General features: G+C 38.7%; 1 protein-coding gene across 3 annotated transcripts in view; it reads left to right on the top strand.

Annotated features, from left to right (window-relative positions):
* Nucleotides 1–355: 355 nt before the first annotated feature.
* NCAPG2 (non-SMC condensin II complex subunit G2) overlaps nucleotides 356–17,743 on the top strand; it is a 41,973-nt gene continuing 24,585 nt past the window's right edge. The window contains exons 1-10 of one of the 3 annotated variants that reach the window (XM_068174377.1): nucleotides 356–499; nucleotides 1,187–1,281; nucleotides 4,403–4,594; nucleotides 5,606–5,720; nucleotides 6,193–6,350; nucleotides 7,074–7,208; nucleotides 12,283–12,377; nucleotides 13,229–13,298; nucleotides 13,968–14,054; nucleotides 16,233–16,328. In XM_068174377.1, the coding sequence (XP_068030478.1) occupies nucleotides 1,207–1,281; nucleotides 4,403–4,594; nucleotides 5,606–5,720; nucleotides 6,193–6,350; nucleotides 7,074–7,208; nucleotides 12,283–12,377; nucleotides 13,229–13,298; nucleotides 13,968–14,054; nucleotides 16,233–16,328 (1,023 nt within the window). In that variant the 5' untranslated portion in view covers nucleotides 356–499; nucleotides 1,187–1,206. Of the gene's footprint in view, nucleotides 500–801; nucleotides 839–1,186; nucleotides 1,282–4,402; nucleotides 4,595–5,605; nucleotides 5,721–6,192; nucleotides 6,351–7,073; nucleotides 7,209–12,282; nucleotides 12,378–13,228; nucleotides 13,299–13,967; nucleotides 14,055–16,232; nucleotides 16,329–17,743 lie in introns of those variants that run through there. The other 2 variants (XM_068174386.1, XM_068174370.1) reach the window with 2 other exon arrangements.

Genomic DNA, 17,743 nt, shown 5'->3' on the forward strand with positions numbered 1-17,743 from the left:
ATGCCCTGTCCCGAGAGAGTTTCCAGGGCGCCCCTTCCCCCGCCCCGCCCTCAGCGGTGCCGCGCGCGGGAAAGGGCGGCGGCGGCGGCGGCCGAGCTCTCGCGAGACGAGACGGGAGTTCCGCGGCGCGCGCTCAACGTCGGCCGCGGGAGCATTCGAAAAGTGGCGGGTGAGGGAGGGAGGGGGCGGGTGAGGGAGGGAGGGAGGGAGCGGGCGGGGGCGTCCCGGAGTGTCCCGTCCCCCGCTGTCCCGGAGTGTCCCGTCCCCCGCTGTCCCGGAGCGGAGTGTCCCCCGCTGTCCCGGAGTGGAGGAGTGTCCCCCGCTGTCCCCTCCGAGCAGCTCCCGGGGCCGGTGTCTCCTCTGGCGGTGCTGCCGTGCGCCTCGGGCTCTTCTATGCGCGTGTCCGCCGGCTTCGTTCCGCTCGGCTGAGGCGGCGCCGCGGTGTCGGAAGCGCGTCCCGCGGATCCGTGAGGGTTCGGCCGCTCTGAGGGAGCCCGAGGTAAGCGGCACGTCCGGCTTCCCGCTGCCTGCTCTGCCGCGGCCTGGCGGAGCCGCCGGGTGACTCGGGACGGGGCCCAGGAACGGCCCCCGCCCCGTTCTGTGCTGTGGCTTCACACACACTAAGTGCTGTGTAAGTCACTTTCCCACCTGGAAAAGCACGTCAGGAGACACCTAGGGTGGAGGGAATGTTTACGTGAGCTAATAAAGCTCTTGGTGGCCTTGTCCTTTTCCCATGGTTTTCTCTTGATAGTCGAGAAAATAGACCATTTTACTACTCCTCAGTGCTTCCGATACAAATAAATAGTGTTGTTGGGAATGATAACCAGCTTAAATAGCGGTTATGTGCTGAAGAATGCATTGTGCTTTTTAAAAATCAAAGTATCCATTAGCAATTTATTCTGCTTTAAGACTTATTTACTAAAAACAAGCCCTGCAGCCTAGTGATGTTGTGAATCTAAATTCTGATTCAGATAATTAAAATATGTTGGAGGGGAAAGCTATTTTAACTACGTAGTGCATGTATAACGACTGTAAAATATATCTATATATCTATATCTATATCTATATCTATATCTATATATATATATGAATGCTATGTGTATAACTGATAGATTATTACAACAGACCAAAAGAATCTTGTTTTGGTATACAGTACCTTCTCTAATGTAATGCTTTGGTTATAAAGTAGGGAAAACCAATTCCAGGATGAAACACGAAGCATTTTTGCAAGTTGTGTCTAAAGAGTCAATTGAAGACTTCCTGCTCTACACTCAGAATCCTGTAAGTGAGCCAGTGTATACATTTATCACTTCTGGAGTCATAAGTCTCTTACAGGTGCAGAAATCATGTGACAAAGGGAGAGAAACTATTTGTCTGGTATTTGCAGATGTGTGGGAATAATTGCTGTAGAAAATAAGTTCAAATGGCACTTGAAGGAACATAGGCTGAAAAAGTTGTGGAATCTGAAATATGAATGTTTATAAACCAACTAACTTTTTGATAGTTGGTTGTTCCGCATACCATTTAAAAAAATAAATTATTAGTATTTGTGTAATTCTAAACAAATACTAATTTTGTGTTGCTGAAGTATTATACTGTTAAATTCCACCCCATGAAAGAGTTTATTGGTATATGATGAATGAGAGTTAATGTACAAATGTGTGTAATTGTGTTTCACTAGTATTTCTTCATCTGTTTGATTGTTTGGGCTGTCCACTTGTTCTTTGGTCCATGTTTAATTTTACTTGAATTGTTCTTTCTATCACTGAATGCTTTAGAAAAGGGGTAGATTACTCTCTTGAAAGGAAGTGTGGAGAGAACAGGGAGGAACAACAAAACAAATCCCCTGAAATCTAGTATTAAAAGCTCATTCTCATGTTGTGTATATATTGCATAATAATGAGAAATAATAATTTGCATTGAGGGGTTTTCTATCACCTTCGATCTGTCTGGTGTTAAGATACAGCTGAGCTCTTCTTAACATCTTTTGCTTGCTGCCATAAATGGTATTGTCAAGTTATTTCTTGAGCTTTCTAATGGGTATTTTCCTGGTAGTACCTGTGCCAGGATGAAGTGGATCAGTTGACCTCTGTGTGCACAGAGGCATGAACTGATTTAATGCAGCAACTGTATTAAACCCATAGTCGTGTTCTGTGTAATAAGCTAACAGAGTTTGTCTCCCAAACATCCTTGAATCTTTCCCCAAGAAATTTGCTATTCCTTTCATTTGTGGTCCTGTATGGATGACAACTTTATTACCAGACTGCCTCTGATTAAAGTCTCCTTCCCATTTTCCCTAAATCTAAACACTTTAACAAAAAACTATTCACTTTAGTATTAACTTGCAGTGTTTCCTTTTCAATTGATTTGGTTGTATTGATTCTGCCATCTGCAATCAGTAATTTATTTTAATGTGCCATGGGCTATTTGGATTAAAAATGGTTGGGTTTTTTTTCATCCTTTTGTTTTTCACCACTAATTCACAGGAGTTTTCTTGCAACAGTTTTCAGCTGTTGCCAATATCTCTGGAAATTTTATATCACCAGCTAAAATGGGTATATTGATTAAAATCGTCTTCGTGCATTTGTAGCATAAGGGAACACAAATATTCACATGACTTTTTGACTGTCCAAGCTACTCCAATTATTTTATTAATTTCCTTTTGAAACCTGCAGCAATGGAGAATGTGTGACCATGTCTTGTCTTAATATGAGGCTCCTCCTTTTTGGATCTCCCTTGAAAAATCCTTGATTGCTTTTCTGGAGGAGGTTGTGGTTAAATAAATCATCGCTAAAGCTTCACTGCTTCCCTTAGTTTTTGTATTATATTTGCTACTTAGTTGGTGCTCTAGCCTTAGAATTTGCCTTTTAAACTCTCTTCAAAGTTCAGTTTTTAGCATCACTTCTTCTTTCAGTGTCTGTTTTCTACACATGCCCCAATCCCCTTTTTACTTCCCCCTTGAATTTTTCTTTTCCACACTCTAAATATTCAGATTTATCTGTGTCTTCTAAGTTTCCAGGGCTTTGCTAATTTTCCTTCAAGGTTTCTCATGGGCTTTTCATTTTTTTCCTTATAATATTTTAAAAATGTCATATTGTGGTGCTCTTCATTGAGATCTTCAGCAGGTGCTGTTGGTTTTTTCCAATAACTCCCAGTCTAAATCAAGAAAATACATAATTTCTTAGACAGAAAAATAGGAATCACAGATATGATTATCATTCACTGTCATCCTTTCTCCTCATAGATTTTGGAATAATTCTGTCTCATATCATCCCAAAGAAAAATCTAAAAGCTCTGATCTTATTATGAGTTCATTCTTTCTGTTCAAAATGGTACAATCTTAATATCCTGTCTTTTGGGTTTGTTTGAAGCACAGGGCTGCAGAACTCCCTGTGAGGCCTTTGGTTTATTGTATTTGTTTTCAGCTGTAGAATAGAAGAGAAATTCTCTTACGAATATGTAACAGGATCTTTCTTCTCATACCCTTCTTGGAACTTTCTGATACTTACTGCTGCTTCTTTCATTCTTTTCAGTTTTTACCTTTGACTTTTCTCTTTTTGATGCCTTGTGGTGTATCTGCAAACTAAAAATATATTTCAAGATCATGGACATTCTCCCTCTTTCCTCTGAAGTGTTTTTGACCCAATAAACCTTCACTTCCATATTGCAAATCACATCTCAGAAAATATCTGTTCTTTCTCTTGACTGGGCCTGGTCTTCCTTCTTACCTTCTCTCTGCACATTCCCTATCCTAGCAGGTTGCCTACCCTTCTTTGATGCTAACAGACTCCTCGCGTCTCTAAGGTAAATTCTTCTAGCAGAGTTCTTACTAGGAAATAGTTCAAATCAGCCTCGTGGTGCAGTCTCTACTGGAGACTGATGGTGGCTTCCCTGTCAGCAGGAGGTGTGGGGTCAGGAGCTGGGTTTGATGTGGGGCTTTAAGACAGTGCAGGGTGCAGAGTTCTGATGTGTGCAGATCATATCCCAAATTAGTGCTGTCCTTGTGGCTCTACTGACTGCTACAGTTCCAGTCCTTGCCTAAGGATTTCCTTTCAACAGCAATCATCAGTCTATATTTAAGAGAGCAAAGACAAACAGGGAGTTAAATTCTGTGCAGGTTTGAGCATCTTAGAGCATGGAATTGTCTTAATTGTTATCAAGGGCTAAGGACTTCTGTCTTAAAAGCAGCACTCTTGCTTCATGATAAAGAGTTAACTAGCAGGAATTTCTTACGCTATTTTGAAAAAATACAGCTTCTAGAAGGTATTTTATCTCTATAACTGCAGAGGAATAGAAGTTAATCATTAATATAAAAACACAGATTAAATGTAGAAAATAGGATGATGAAGTATAAGCCACTTTGCTGATGTGAGATTGTGTGGTATCTTCTGATGATTTATAGAAAAACACATTTGATCATTTTGACTTGAATGAGCTACTTGAAGAATTGTCAAGAAAGCAAAAAGAAGTGCTATGGCAGAGACTGACACAGCTATTGACAGAGAGCTTGATGGAGAACCCTGTGGAAACATGGCCCAGGACTGGAGATGGTAACTGTGATAATGACATGGAAGTTGACAGAGTTCCAGAAATGGTAAGAATCTTGTAAAATGAAAATATGATGAGTGTTTTGTGTTTTTTGGGAAATAAAATGGAGTATTTCCATAACATCTGAAAACATGCAAGGGTTATCAAATAAAACCAGTTCCAAATATCACCTTCCTGCCCATTTTTTTAAATGAGTTAATTTATGCTCGAGTTGAGCTGAACTTATGATTGGTCTATGCTCTAAAAGACTAGATCTACTGATAATTTTAATTAAGATGTGACTTAGTTTTCTTAGTTAGAGTTGAATGGGCTTTTTCTATGTCTTATGTTAGTAAACAAATGATAATATTGTAGATGTTAAGTTTAAGTACCTGGCATATAGTATAAGAAATTAACTACCTGTTTTGTGATGTCATTTTATTTCATGAACATCATGAAGTCTAGATTTGACTGCCTCTTCCACAAATTTAGAATACATAGAATTTTTCTGACTCAGACCCTTAGGTACTGCCTTCTGTGCTCTAGTCTGTGTAGCCTTGAGAATACTGGTGGAAACGGTTATTTAATTTTGGGAGAAGAAAATAAATGGAGTGGGGAAATCATTAGAGAAACCTAGAGGCTTGTAGAAAAATCAGTCATGTGTTCAGAGGCCTGTAGAATCACACTTGGAGTGAAAGTCAGCAGATGTACACATCCCTGAGCTACACAAGACCCGGCTACTTAGGGCCTTTTCAGCTCTGAAATGCATGTGTGTTTGAGTGGGTCTGTTGCAGGTGAGGGTTTTAGTGCAGGAATGGATGCACATGTATAGTCACAAAGTTATCTACTAGCTGGAGCTGAAAACCCTTTTCAAACTTTTTGGAAATATGTACTTTAAAAATCTATTCTTTTGCCTCTTATTTGATAGGTTTTGGGGTGCCAGTATACTCCTTCTTCAAAATGGAAACATAATAACAATTCAGCTTTGCTCTCTGTTGCTAAGGTTCATTTCTTGTTTGAATTATTTTCTGAGTCCAAAACAAGCTGCAAAGTGTTTCTCAGCATTGCTTTCTTTCAGAAACAGACTGTAGCAGTGATCCAAGGAGTAGCAGCTGTCGTTACTGCTTCCATACCTGCAGTGGATGAAAACGTAAACTACAAAGCTCTTGTAGAATGTGTTTTTATACTAAATGGTGAGTGCTTCTCTGTACAGAATGCAGCATTTTACAGAGGCTGTTTGATCTGACTGAAATCCAGCTGGCCTGTGAAACAGTATTCACAGTTGAAAAGTTGGTACTGGTTTGAGTTCATATTTATGAGACAAAATTAAGGCAGTGTTTACCTAAAAGTCAGCTGTACGATTTCGAAGTTGGATTGTAAATAGTTTTCTTTCTCCCAGCTGTTCACCCAGTGGAAGGTAACTTTGATTATCCTGTGATTTATATTACTTTTAAGGGAAACTCAATATTCCATTGTCATTGATCCAAAAAGTTGAGCCAAACCTTGGAGTTGCCTAAATACTGCAGTGAGCATAAGCCATGAAAGTGTGTAAATGTGGCAGGAAGTAGCTGACACCATGAGGTGTAGTTAGTGTGCTAACAGACTACTGTTTTACAGGAATGACTTGGTTCATTGCAGTAAAGAATTATTTCATTACTCTTGTAGGTATTCTTCCTGCATTATCTGCATCTGAAAAAATCCTACAGGATGCCATCCAACGTGTGTGTGAAATGTGGTGGGAGAAGGGACTGGAGGGGAAGGAGCAGCTGGGGAAGACTCTGCTTGTCATTCTGCTGAGAAAAAGCCTGAATAAAGCTGCTAAGGTAGGCTGAGCCTGTGTTTACTTTCAGGGTATTGTTGAATACTTCAAGAAAGATAATTCCTCCAATAAAGCACTGCCTTCTCTAGAACAAACTTTAAAGGTTTTTGGCATCAGTTTCACAAGTGAGCTGGATTTAATTTTTTTTTTTTTTTTTGCATACCTTTTCATCTTTTTGCTCTTTTGTCCAGTCCAATGACCAGGGTTTTTATTGCAATTAACTTTGTCAGCTCAGATTTTAAGTACTGCGTTCAGCTAAGCAGAGAAACAGCTTTTGTGGGAAGCTTCATTTTCTCTTGATTTTTATCTTTCTACAGATAATTTTTCTTTCATTTTTCAAAATGTGTGAGCTACTTGGAGTATTGTGATACACTTTTGCACTAACCCAATGGATGTATCCTTATGTCTTTCCCCTGTTTTTCCCTGTTAACTGCATGTATTGTATGAAGTTCAATAAGTGCAATGATGTGTTTTAACATATTTTGCACAGAATGGCAATTTTCTGTACTTGAGCATGTCTTCATTTGTTGGAAGTCAGAATTTCTGCAGTTACAAATATTTTTCCCAGTAATGTGATGAAATGAATATTCATAATTTTTCAATCTGTAACAATGCATTTCAAGTTCATTATTTAAAAACCTTTCTGTGCTGCTTTGCATTAAAACAAAGCTTTTTGCATTAAAGCAAAGCTACTCCACTCTAATGTGAGCTTCTTCTTTCCTGTCAGGGTGCAGATATAGTTCATGTATGGAATCTACATCAGACATTACTTTGTTTTGATTATGATTCAGATGAGAGTAATGAAGTCAAGGACTTGTTGCTTCAGTGTTTTATGAGTGTAAAACACATTAAGAAAGAAGAGGTAAGCCAGCTTTTATCTTACTGTGGTTTTGTGCCAGTGAGGTTTGGTTCCTTTTAATAGTTTTGCAGTTTGTCTTTTTTTATGGTACAGTAGATAGCAACATGAGACAAATCAGCTTTGACTCCAAGCTATAAATGGTGATACTCTGTTTCATTTGGAAAACTTGTTTCTGTTGAAGACTAAAGTGTGAAAGTTTATGTCTAAATCTTCAGTCCAGTTCTTTTATCCTGAGGCAATAAGAATCGAGTGCTTTGATTCCAGTGCATTTCCCTCAATACTTAAAATCATTCCCTGGTGTAATTCTTCTCTTTCATAGCAGTTTCTGTTTTATTCAAGACAAGTAACTGTAGCAAAATAATTTTCCTTCTAAATGACTCCATCTAGAAGATTGTGTTGCCATATTCTGTTTTAAAAGTAGCATAAAAAGAACCCAACTTTACGGAAAAATGAGAATTACTTTATTTAACTACATAGATTTCTCTCAGTGAACAGTTGCTGTTTTGTTGTTTTTTGATTGTGCCTGTGCACCAGAATTGTGGTGTCCAAGTCTTTTTTCTGGTTAGGTGACCAGACCACCAGACCTTGTCTCTGAAGTTCTGACTCTTCCCTGCATGTGTAAAATAGATATATTCCCTTTCCTGTGGAATATATAAACTTCTGTCATAAAATGAGCCCTGAGATTGCTGCATGATCGTGGCAGTATAAGGATATGTCATTTTAAAAATGGAGACAGCAAAGGAATTAGGTGAAATGTTTGATAGAGTTTGGATCCAACATCCAAATGTTTGGATGCCTGCCATGAAGTTGGTGGGGTTTTTGTTACTTACATATGATATTTTAAGCTGTTTTAGTCTTGACTAGAACTATGATGTACCAAGGCAATATGAGAGGTAGGAATGGAAAGAGAGAACATGTGGGTGGAAAGAGGAAAGACGGGAAAGGCTTTATTGACAGAGTTTACAATTAAACTTTACCAGAGTGTCCTTGGTGTATTTCATTTTAAGCCATTTTTTGTCATCTGGAAAAAGTGTGTGCTTGTGTGTGTTCTTTGTCACAGTACTTAAAATGCATTAGCTATATTTGATTCTGTATGTTTTTTATTCTCTAATATTTGAATCCACTGTATTATTTTTTCATCTCCATATAGGCACAGTAAATAATTGGTAATTATATGTGTAAAATACGACTGCTATCTAGGCTTCAGAAGCAAATTCTTGTAGTTCTTTTTTTCTTCCATATCGTGTGAGACTTTTAGTATAACGTGTTAATTACTACACAGCTTTTCTAAAGGAAGTTTGCCCCTTGAATCTTTGAGTGAAAGAGTATAAAAGTTGTGGGTTTGTTGTGGGTGTTTTTTTAAATATGGGGATAAAAAGCAGTGGTAATCAGACTCAGTAATGAATATTTTTCCTGGCTCATTAAAACTCATCCACTTTGCTCCACAAGAATGTGCAGATTTGGCCAGGCTTTGCACATTTCGCTTCCCTGCACAAGATTTTTCTCTTCGCTCTCCCGGGGATTTCTGGTTCTTGACATTTTGTCACCTTTGCATTTTCATAGGCCAGTCTCTTTCTGGGTAGATACAGAGAGCACCTTACTGCACTCTCTGCTTTGTCTGATCATTAGTGGTTTAAATCCTAAATTCTGGATTCTTCGCTTTCTGCCTGGAAGGACTGAATGAAAGCAGCAGCTCCCAGCTTCCCAGCTGTAGCCAAAGGGCTCAGCCTTGGCCAGTGGTGGGTCTGCCTTGGAGCCCACTGGCATTGGCTCTATCGACACAGGGAAAGCTTCTGGCACAGAAACCACCTCTACAGGCCTGCACCACCAAAACCTTGCCATGCCAGCCCAATACACAAGTCACTTTACATCCTGGAGGCTAACAGTTCAAAATAAAAGGAGAACCATAATCCATTCTGGAAAGATCCCAGGACAGGGTTCAGTTAAATTAGGTGTCTGAAATAAATTTAGACATCTGTGCAGGAGCATAATCAGTACAGGTCCTGGGAAGGATTTGATTGCTTTAGTGAATGACCCATGCTACATTAAATGACCTAAGTTGCCTCAGACATCCATGTGGGGCTGGCAGGTAAAACACTGTCATAGATCCCTGCCTTCAGGAAAACCATATGGGCATGTAAAATTGCTCTGTGTTTAGGGTGTGCCATATTAACCCCAGTCAGCAGAGTCAACAGAACAGTTCAGCGCCATAAAACAGTAACTAAACAGCTGATCACATAAATCACTCTTCAGACAATTAACATTTCAGGGACTTAAACATCCAAATTCACATGTCTGAGATTTGTGAGCAGAAATCCAACTTCACTATATGAACTTTCAGTAGTTATCCAGAATGGTAACCGACTTGGATTTTCCTAGCTCTGCAGACAGGAGATTCAGAGTGTTCAAAGCACTTTCCTGTTGCTGTGAGGCCATTGTACTTCAGTTGCAAGTCCTTGTGTTTGGGATTTGCGTGCTGTGGAAGTTCAGTTGCAGTGGTAACACACCTCATGTATGTTCTCTAATTTCCCTTCCTGGCTCATTTCACTAATGATACATTTCTTGTAGCAACAAGAAACCTACCAACACTCCCCAGTATCTCCGCTGGACCTTTTTTTTGCATCCTGTATTGCTTCTAAAATGCTTGTAGTAATACCATGTGTCAATGTGGTGTATGAATTGCTTTGAGTTGAGAGTGAGCTTCTGTATATCAGGCCTAATACTGCCTTTAATGCCTGCAGACTTGTTCTACAGTTCCTAAGAAAAGTAATCCTCACATTTTTAGAGTACATATCCCAGAGCGCAGCACCATAGTAGCTTAAGCTGCTATAACTCCAGGTTGCAATGACCCTGTGTTGCCATGGACTAGCATTCCTCTTTTCCTTTTCACAGTGTAATGTTCAAACAGCAGTGTCATGGCTTGATTGAAGGAGGTAGCTGTTTTCTCCTAGTAAGATTATTTTTCAGACAGCTTAACTGTCTTGAATGGTTCATCATATGCAAGACTGAAGGAAGGGAAGAGTCAGGAATGCAGTGTATCTGTTCTAAATCAGATCAAACTGATAGAGAACTGCACATTTATACCTCATTGCAAGATCAGGGAGTTAAGTGTTCCTGCCTTCCCAGGCTGTGCTGTTCCACACACAGTAGTAATATTTCTCAGAGGCTTATCATCAGGCTGCATTAATGGAGTGATCCTCTGAATTTATCTCTCTGTGATTTATGAAAGCGTTCTTGTTCAGATGGGGTTTCCAGTCAAACAGCTGCAGAGCATGTTACTGTGTTTTAGAGGTGGGTCTGTTGTCCTCTTTCCTTGCTCACCTTCTCTGTATGTGCTGAACCAAGTCACGTGCTCTGTGTCCACAAGCACAGCAGTACCAGACACTCAACACTCTGATACTGCATTTGTCCCAAAGATGACAAGTTCACAGATGACAGATTCACCTATCACCAAGTTATCTCTCACAATAATGAGAATGTTGTTACCAATAATTATTTCAGATCCATTAATCACAAGCAGTAGATTAAGCTAGAGGCACTTATCATTTTCAGGAGCAGGCTCAATCTTTTAAAACCTAAGGCTAAAAAGAATTGGTTGAAAGCTATTTTTTGGCTTTTTATCATCTATCCTGCTGCTGGGGTTGTAGCAGATGAGATGAGTTTGAGTTTGTCCTCATCCTTGCTTTGTTGAGGGAAGAAGTGTAGGTCAAAACTCCCTTGACCGTTTATTTTGTCAGGGATGTTGATGTGTGACATGCCAAGTGGGACTCCTCTATGTCTATATTAGGCCACCAGAGCTGGAGATAGACAACTTTCATTGACATCAGAAAGGATTCCATCAGACTTGAAGCCAAAAACCTTGACATTGTATTTAGCCTTTAGGTCTTGATTTTTATGAGCTTCTGAGTTACTTCTTCACCCAAAGGCATTTCAGCTATAATTGCACTACAGTGCAGTTTCTGACTATGTGCTTCCATCTCCCTCCCCTACTCTGTAAGATTCTAACTCCAAGTGTGTCTGGCATTCTCTTTTCTCTGTTTGGTCTTAGGTGTGAACACAATCCGTGGTCAAGCTCTCAGTGGAAGTGCCTCCGAACCTCTGCTGTTTATTCAGTGACCCTTTTGCACTTCTGCCAATGTGCTCTTTACTACTGCACTTCCTTTATTAATATTTCTAATTCATTTTTAGCTAGAAAGCTGAGAGATACAAAAGATTCTTATAACTGGCTGACTCACCCTTATGTGTGATCTGACGTTTTGAAGTCTTACCCTCACCTGTAAGACAAGGCAGAGTGAAGCTGCCTGTACATATACTGTATAAAGCTCCAGTTCCTTGGACAGATCTTGCTGATTCTGGAAGAGCATTGGCTGATTTCCTTCATCCACAGCCTTCCACTGCCTTTTGTTACAAAATTCTATTGCACATCAGATTTGTCATCATTATTCCTGACTTGTTAAAATGGAAGAAAACTAATTTGGGAAAAATAGTTTCTGTTTTCATGAATGAAAGCAGCTCCAGGAGGTTCGCAACATTACCTTTCATGTGGCAAGAGGAAAGGCTGAAGGAAAGATCCTTGCTGATCAGAACATTTAATTTCCTCAGTGGCCCAGCTGTTCTCTGTGGCTTTGTTAAAAATACTTCTGTGTCCAGTGCTGGTAGAGTTGTGGTGTTTTTTGTGCCTTCACCGTCATTCCAGTGCCGTGCCAGGATGATACTGCACTTGGCTGAGCTAGCTGATCCAGCCTTGATGAGGGTGCTGATTGCACAGTCTGCTGTCATTCTGGACTGCTGCTTGAAGGCACACCAAAACAGAAAGGACTTTGAAAGAGTGGAGGCAGATATGTGATCCACATGTTCATTTGTTCTGTGTTTTTTTCTACAGTATGAATAAAACTAGTGCTTGAATTCTGTTTAATAATTAAGAATCTTAAATAGTTTTTTTCCATTTCACCTCTGCATTTTAAAATTAAAGATGTGATTTCCTTCATATTTACTGATTTTTGAGGTAGCTCTTAAATTGGGTATTCTTCTGAGCTTTGAGTTCTGTTTGATTTTTCCTCTTTTCCCCTCCCCACAGGGAAGAAGATTCTTAAGTTTTTTGTTCAGCTGGAATGCAAACTTCATTAAAATGATACATGGAACTGTTAAAAATCAATTACAGTTCTTTCCAAGGTATGCATCCCAGTTAGAGTACTTAATTAGTAAGAGCTTGTCTGAAATCTTGTTTATCTCACTCTAAAAATACCTAGTGTATTGAAAAAATATATCAGTATCCAGAAACCCACAAATCTTCTGAATATTGCTGCTATATTGTTTCAGCAACTTCATGTGGTAGTAGCTGTGACGTGCCTGGGTGTACAGTTGTAGGAGCAGTAAATGTTTATTTGCCATTAGCTAAAGCAAATGACTTTGGATAGAAATTAGACTGCATTATTTGCAGTGCTTGTGTGAGGGTTCAGGTCCATTTCTCCTTTTGTAGGGGGTTTCTATTTTTCCTATGAGCAATCTCTAACTTAATTTGCTAGGTTTCTGTATAAAGCATTCTAATAAGAAGTGACTTGCAGGATAAATCATAGCCTGAGAACTTGGCTGATGGATGAAAAATATGGATTTTTTTTTCTCTGATTATTCAGTGAAATATTGCTGAAGTTATTCTGTGTATTAAAATCAGAGGCTTTCTAATGCGTTCATGAAGAATAATATATTCCTATACATGTCTATAAAGAATTTAAGACATTCTTCATGACATAACTGGTCAAGTATCTCTGAATTTTTTGACTCTTCCCACCATAAGAGATATTTGAAGTATCATGTAACAGTCCTTGGGTTCATTAATTAAGAGTCAGCTTGGTAGTTATGGGTGTAGACTTGAAATCAAGATAATTTCTTCTAAAAACCAATTTGATGCACAGAATTAAGAACAATATTGGTTCTTATACAAAACTGACTGTTTCACCTTTATGAATTGTACATAGATATGGTTAGCATGCTTTCTTGATAGTGTTTCCTATATGTTAATGCAGATTCTTGGTGGAATACATTTCAGAAGTTTACTTCAGGGCGTGGAAGAAGGTGTCAGGAGAATTCACAGAGGTAACACTATGCTTGAAATTTCATTTGGATAGTTTTGAATTTCAAGGTGGGAAAGATTCATAACTTTCCACCACAGTGAGGTTCCTTAAACAAGCCTTAAAGAATTATTTCCCTAAGGAAAGGGCCTCTTCAGCAATGTCAAGGAGTAACTGTATGTCATGCTTTGAATGTTTTCTCACTGAGATCAGCTTGGCTGCAGTTAAACACTTTTAATTCTGCTGCTGAAATATTGGTTCACACAAATATGCATATACACGTTTTTCATAAACATAACTGTTAGCTGAATTACTGAAGCTTTTATTCAGTATTTATATATAGTTGATAGCTCAAGTATTTTTCTAGTTTCTGTGGATTTCCATGGAAATTATTAAAGGCATAATTACAGATCACAATAATGCTAGAGCAAAATTTCAGATACCAAAATGCTCTTACCCTGCTTTTAGCTTCTGACAATTGGATTAATTGTATATTCTGAAATTTTGAAAATCAGTTGAGGCAGACTAAGGCCCCCAGCATGGAAAATTTTGGGCAAAGCAGAAGCCAAGTAAGAAATAACAGTAGATACTATTTTCAGTTGTTTGTTTTAGGCAAAAATGTAGTTGCTGAACAGCTACAGTACTTAGTATTGTTTTATTGTGTTAACAGGAGCATGTGTGTGTTTTACCGTAGGTACTTGAATACAACTGCATTCAGGATTTCATGCATCATGGAATTCATCTTCCCAGAAGTTCTCCTGTTCATTCTAAAGTTAGAGAGGTAAGTTCCAGGAAAGCATGACATGAGCTAGTAGCATCAAAATGAGGTCAGTTGCTGTAAAGTGGAAAATTTCCATTTCATACTAAAATACCATACCAGGTGTGGCTGGAATGGAGATACTTTCCTTCATAGCAGCCTGTGTGGGGCTGTGTTTGTGGTGTGCTGGTGGCACAGCAGTGTTCTGGCTGCTGCTGAGCAGTGCCTGTGTGGTCTCAAGACTTTCTCCTCCCCACATTTTCCCTTGGGAGTGGGCTGGGCATGAGCAAGAAGTTGGAAGGTCACAGCAGAGACGGCTGACCCAAATTGACCGGAAGCATATTGCATGCCATACAGCCATCATTCCCTCTGCAAACTGAGGGAAAGTGGGTTTGAGGGAGGCAGTCATTGCTGGGAGGCTGGCTGAGTATTGCTCTGCTTGTGGTAGGTGGTGAGTGGTTGCATTTGCATAACTCCTTTGGGGATTTTTTTGGTCCTCTTTGCTTCATTTATTAAACTGTCCTGATCTTGACCCATGAACTTGCTTTTCTCTTCCAATTCTTTTTCCTACCCACTGAGCAAGGAGTGTGTACATGGCTGTGGATTCTTAGCTGGTGACTAGGGCCAACCCAACACAAATACTTAAAAAATAGTATATTCTGAGAAATAATGTTAGAACAAATTTTAGGAGGAACCTGCTTATAGTTTTGCACCAGATTTGTCTTTGCTGCTCAAAAGTAGAAGGGGATTTTCCAGAGTGCCAGAAATAGATTTTTGTAGTCTGTTGTCTAAGCTTTCTTTACCTGTAGAAATGACCTTTCCATAGATGATCACAGGGATGAAAAGTCATAACCTTCTTGAGGCAAACTTAGTAGACAGGTCTGAAATGAAACTGGGCTTTTTTCTTTTTATTACATTTAGGGGATTTATATGTGTTTAGAGGGACAAGCTTGGATTCTAGTTGTCTGTCTGTGGCATTCAGTCATGAGCAGAACATTTGAAGCAGAATGAGGTGTGCACAAGGCATTTTAAGACATTTGTATTTGATCAATGCCCCTTCCCCTCCCATGCTTTCTCCCAAATACCCAGAATCTAGAGTGTATATTGTGTGCAATATAGAGCTCGACATACCGGTGTACAATACTGTAGCGGGGTTTTTGCTTGTTTTGGTTCGGATCTTTTGGGGTTGGTTTTTTTAGGGGGTTTGTTCTGTTTTGTTTTCTCGTAGCTATAGGATTTCCTTGTCCTGTGATTCCTGATCAATGGAACAGGCTTTTGACAGGGCATTTCATGTTTTGCAGACTCTGGGGCTTATGATCTTGAAAGAGGACAGTGAAAAAATATGTCTTTGGGCTGCAAGAGGAGTAGGTCTTGGAATAAATTTTAACTGACCACTAGAGGGTCAGCTTGTTTTCAAATTTTGTGTAATCTTGTATTCTGTTTTCCAAGATCTTCAGGGAATTATCAGAGCTGTATTGATCAAGGCCAGAAATGTTCAGAGGATGATCTCGTCTCACTTTCTGATTAATTACCAACCTTAGAACACAGCTCAAACTCCTCAGTGTTTCAAAGTGAAGGAATTCTTCATATCAAGTTACACTATGTCCTTTCTTATACTCTGCTCTGGTCTTCAACTTCCTCTTTTTGTTCTGTATAATTCAGATACAGAAAATAACAGGATTTTAGCTAATTAAGCACTGGTTTGAGTCCCAAAGAGTGCTGATACTTGCTTTTCATCAATGCTTTAAAAATGTATTAGGTTTGTACATGTATATTTGGATAACTCTGCTTATCAGATAAGTTCCTTTGCTCTTAACAGAGAAAAAACTTATTTATCTGTAGTTTATAATTTCATGATTTCAAAGTATTTCTGCTAGTTACTTTAAAAATAATTTTTTACAGTAACAAAAATGAGGTGTTTCTGTGAACTTCTCTAGCCATGTTTTTTTCTTAGTTGTAGATCTTTAGATAAACTTATTGACTCTGTAAAGTTTTAAAATATTATATTTATTAGATGATTTTAATTTTACTATTTTTGAGACTTCTTAATAAGGTAGAAGGTCAATATGTTTCATTTTTTATCTTTTTCATAGCATGAAAACTCTGGTCTTATATAATTATGAAATGTAACAGCCTCTTACCACTTCCTGAATGTAGAATGTTAAAATGGCTTTGGGGGCTCTTTTATTTGTTTTTTCTTAGATGCTGAGTTATTTTCATAAACAAAGTAAAGTCCGTCAAGGAGTTGAAGAAATGCTCTATAGATTGTATCAGCCCATCCTCTGGAGAGCACTAAAGGTAATTATCCTTTTCAGAAATACAACTGTGTTTCTCCAGCTATTAAATTTTGGGTCCCTTCCACATCTTCTGCTTTTATTATTTGCTTTTAAAATGAAATGGCCACAAAAACCAAAATGAGTATTTAACATCACCGATGTAGCTGAGCAACTGCAAGTTGTAATTAGGCATAGCATGCACAATAATGTTCTAATTTGTTAATATAATTTACTTGTAAAATACACTTTTGTTTACAGGTACCTAGAGTGCTTTCCAGGATTGCAGTTGGTATTCTTCTCAATCTGAAAATTCTGTGTAACCTTGTATTATTTTTTCCAAGATCTTTAGGGAATTGTCAGTGTTTTATTGATCAAAGCCAGCAATGTTCAGAGGATGGTTTAGTCTCACCTGTTGATTAATTACTAGCCTTAGAATACAGCTCAATGAATTTATTAGAACATTAATTTAGGAAATATTTTATTCTAGTTGGATTGTATGGACAGATATTAATGGTATGAATGTGCACCAGAGCGAAATTTCTCACTTGTAGTTCTTTCATGGTGTGTGTATGTCCTTCTGTGGAGTGCATGCATGGACTAAAGGGGACCCACTGCAGTTTGTCTACTCAGTTACACTCTGTGATTTAAGAGGAGCCAAGCTTCCTTCTTTGGTGACAGCTTTTATTTTGTCTGAAGTTATGAAACCCCTGTTTGTGAGAGATACACAAACAGCCAAGTTAATTTCTGGCAAACATTTGCAATTTCATTTACTGGTTGGTCATAAGGATCTTCTCTAGACATGAGAAAGGTATTTGAAATTCTCAAAGTTGAAAGTATTTACTATTAACTTCAAAAGTTGTTTGCAATAGATTTTATGAGTTACAGGAAGGAGTTGAGAGAGGTTTGGTTTCAGCAGAGCCCTGTGGTAAAGGTGGGAATATGAAAAGAGTCATTGCTAGCCCAGTATCTTGTTTGGTCTTAGATTAAATGTTGGGTCCCATCCTTTTAGAATTTATATAAAAAAGGAACCTTCTGGATGAAACATTCATGTCCTAGTGCCAGAGAATGATAGCTACAAAGCATGGCTTCCTTTAATTTCTACATTTCTGTCTCTAAAAAGAATAGGAATTTTAACTGATTTTTGGTAAGTTAACAAAATACAGTATTCCATTCTCAAGGGAATTGCTGCCTGTCAGTGGAGAGTCATAGTCACTTGCCAAAGCCCAGGACTCAAATGTGAGACTAGGCTACTTTTTGGAGGAAGATTCTGTCAAACCTTATGAAATCTGCATACATTTATTTGGAGAAATATAACAGAAGGTGTGTCGTGTAGGGCAAAATTGATTTGCAGCAAGACAATGGGAAAATTCCAGAAATGGTTGAAATTTTTAACAGCTGCTATTCATAATTTTCACATCACTAATGGTTCCATTGCTA

This window comes from Anomalospiza imberbis, chromosome 1 (assembly GCF_031753505.1).
Source record: "Anomalospiza imberbis isolate Cuckoo-Finch-1a 21T00152 chromosome 1, ASM3175350v1, whole genome shotgun sequence".
Classification (NCBI taxonomy): domain Eukaryota; kingdom Metazoa; phylum Chordata; class Aves; order Passeriformes; family Viduidae; genus Anomalospiza; species Anomalospiza imberbis.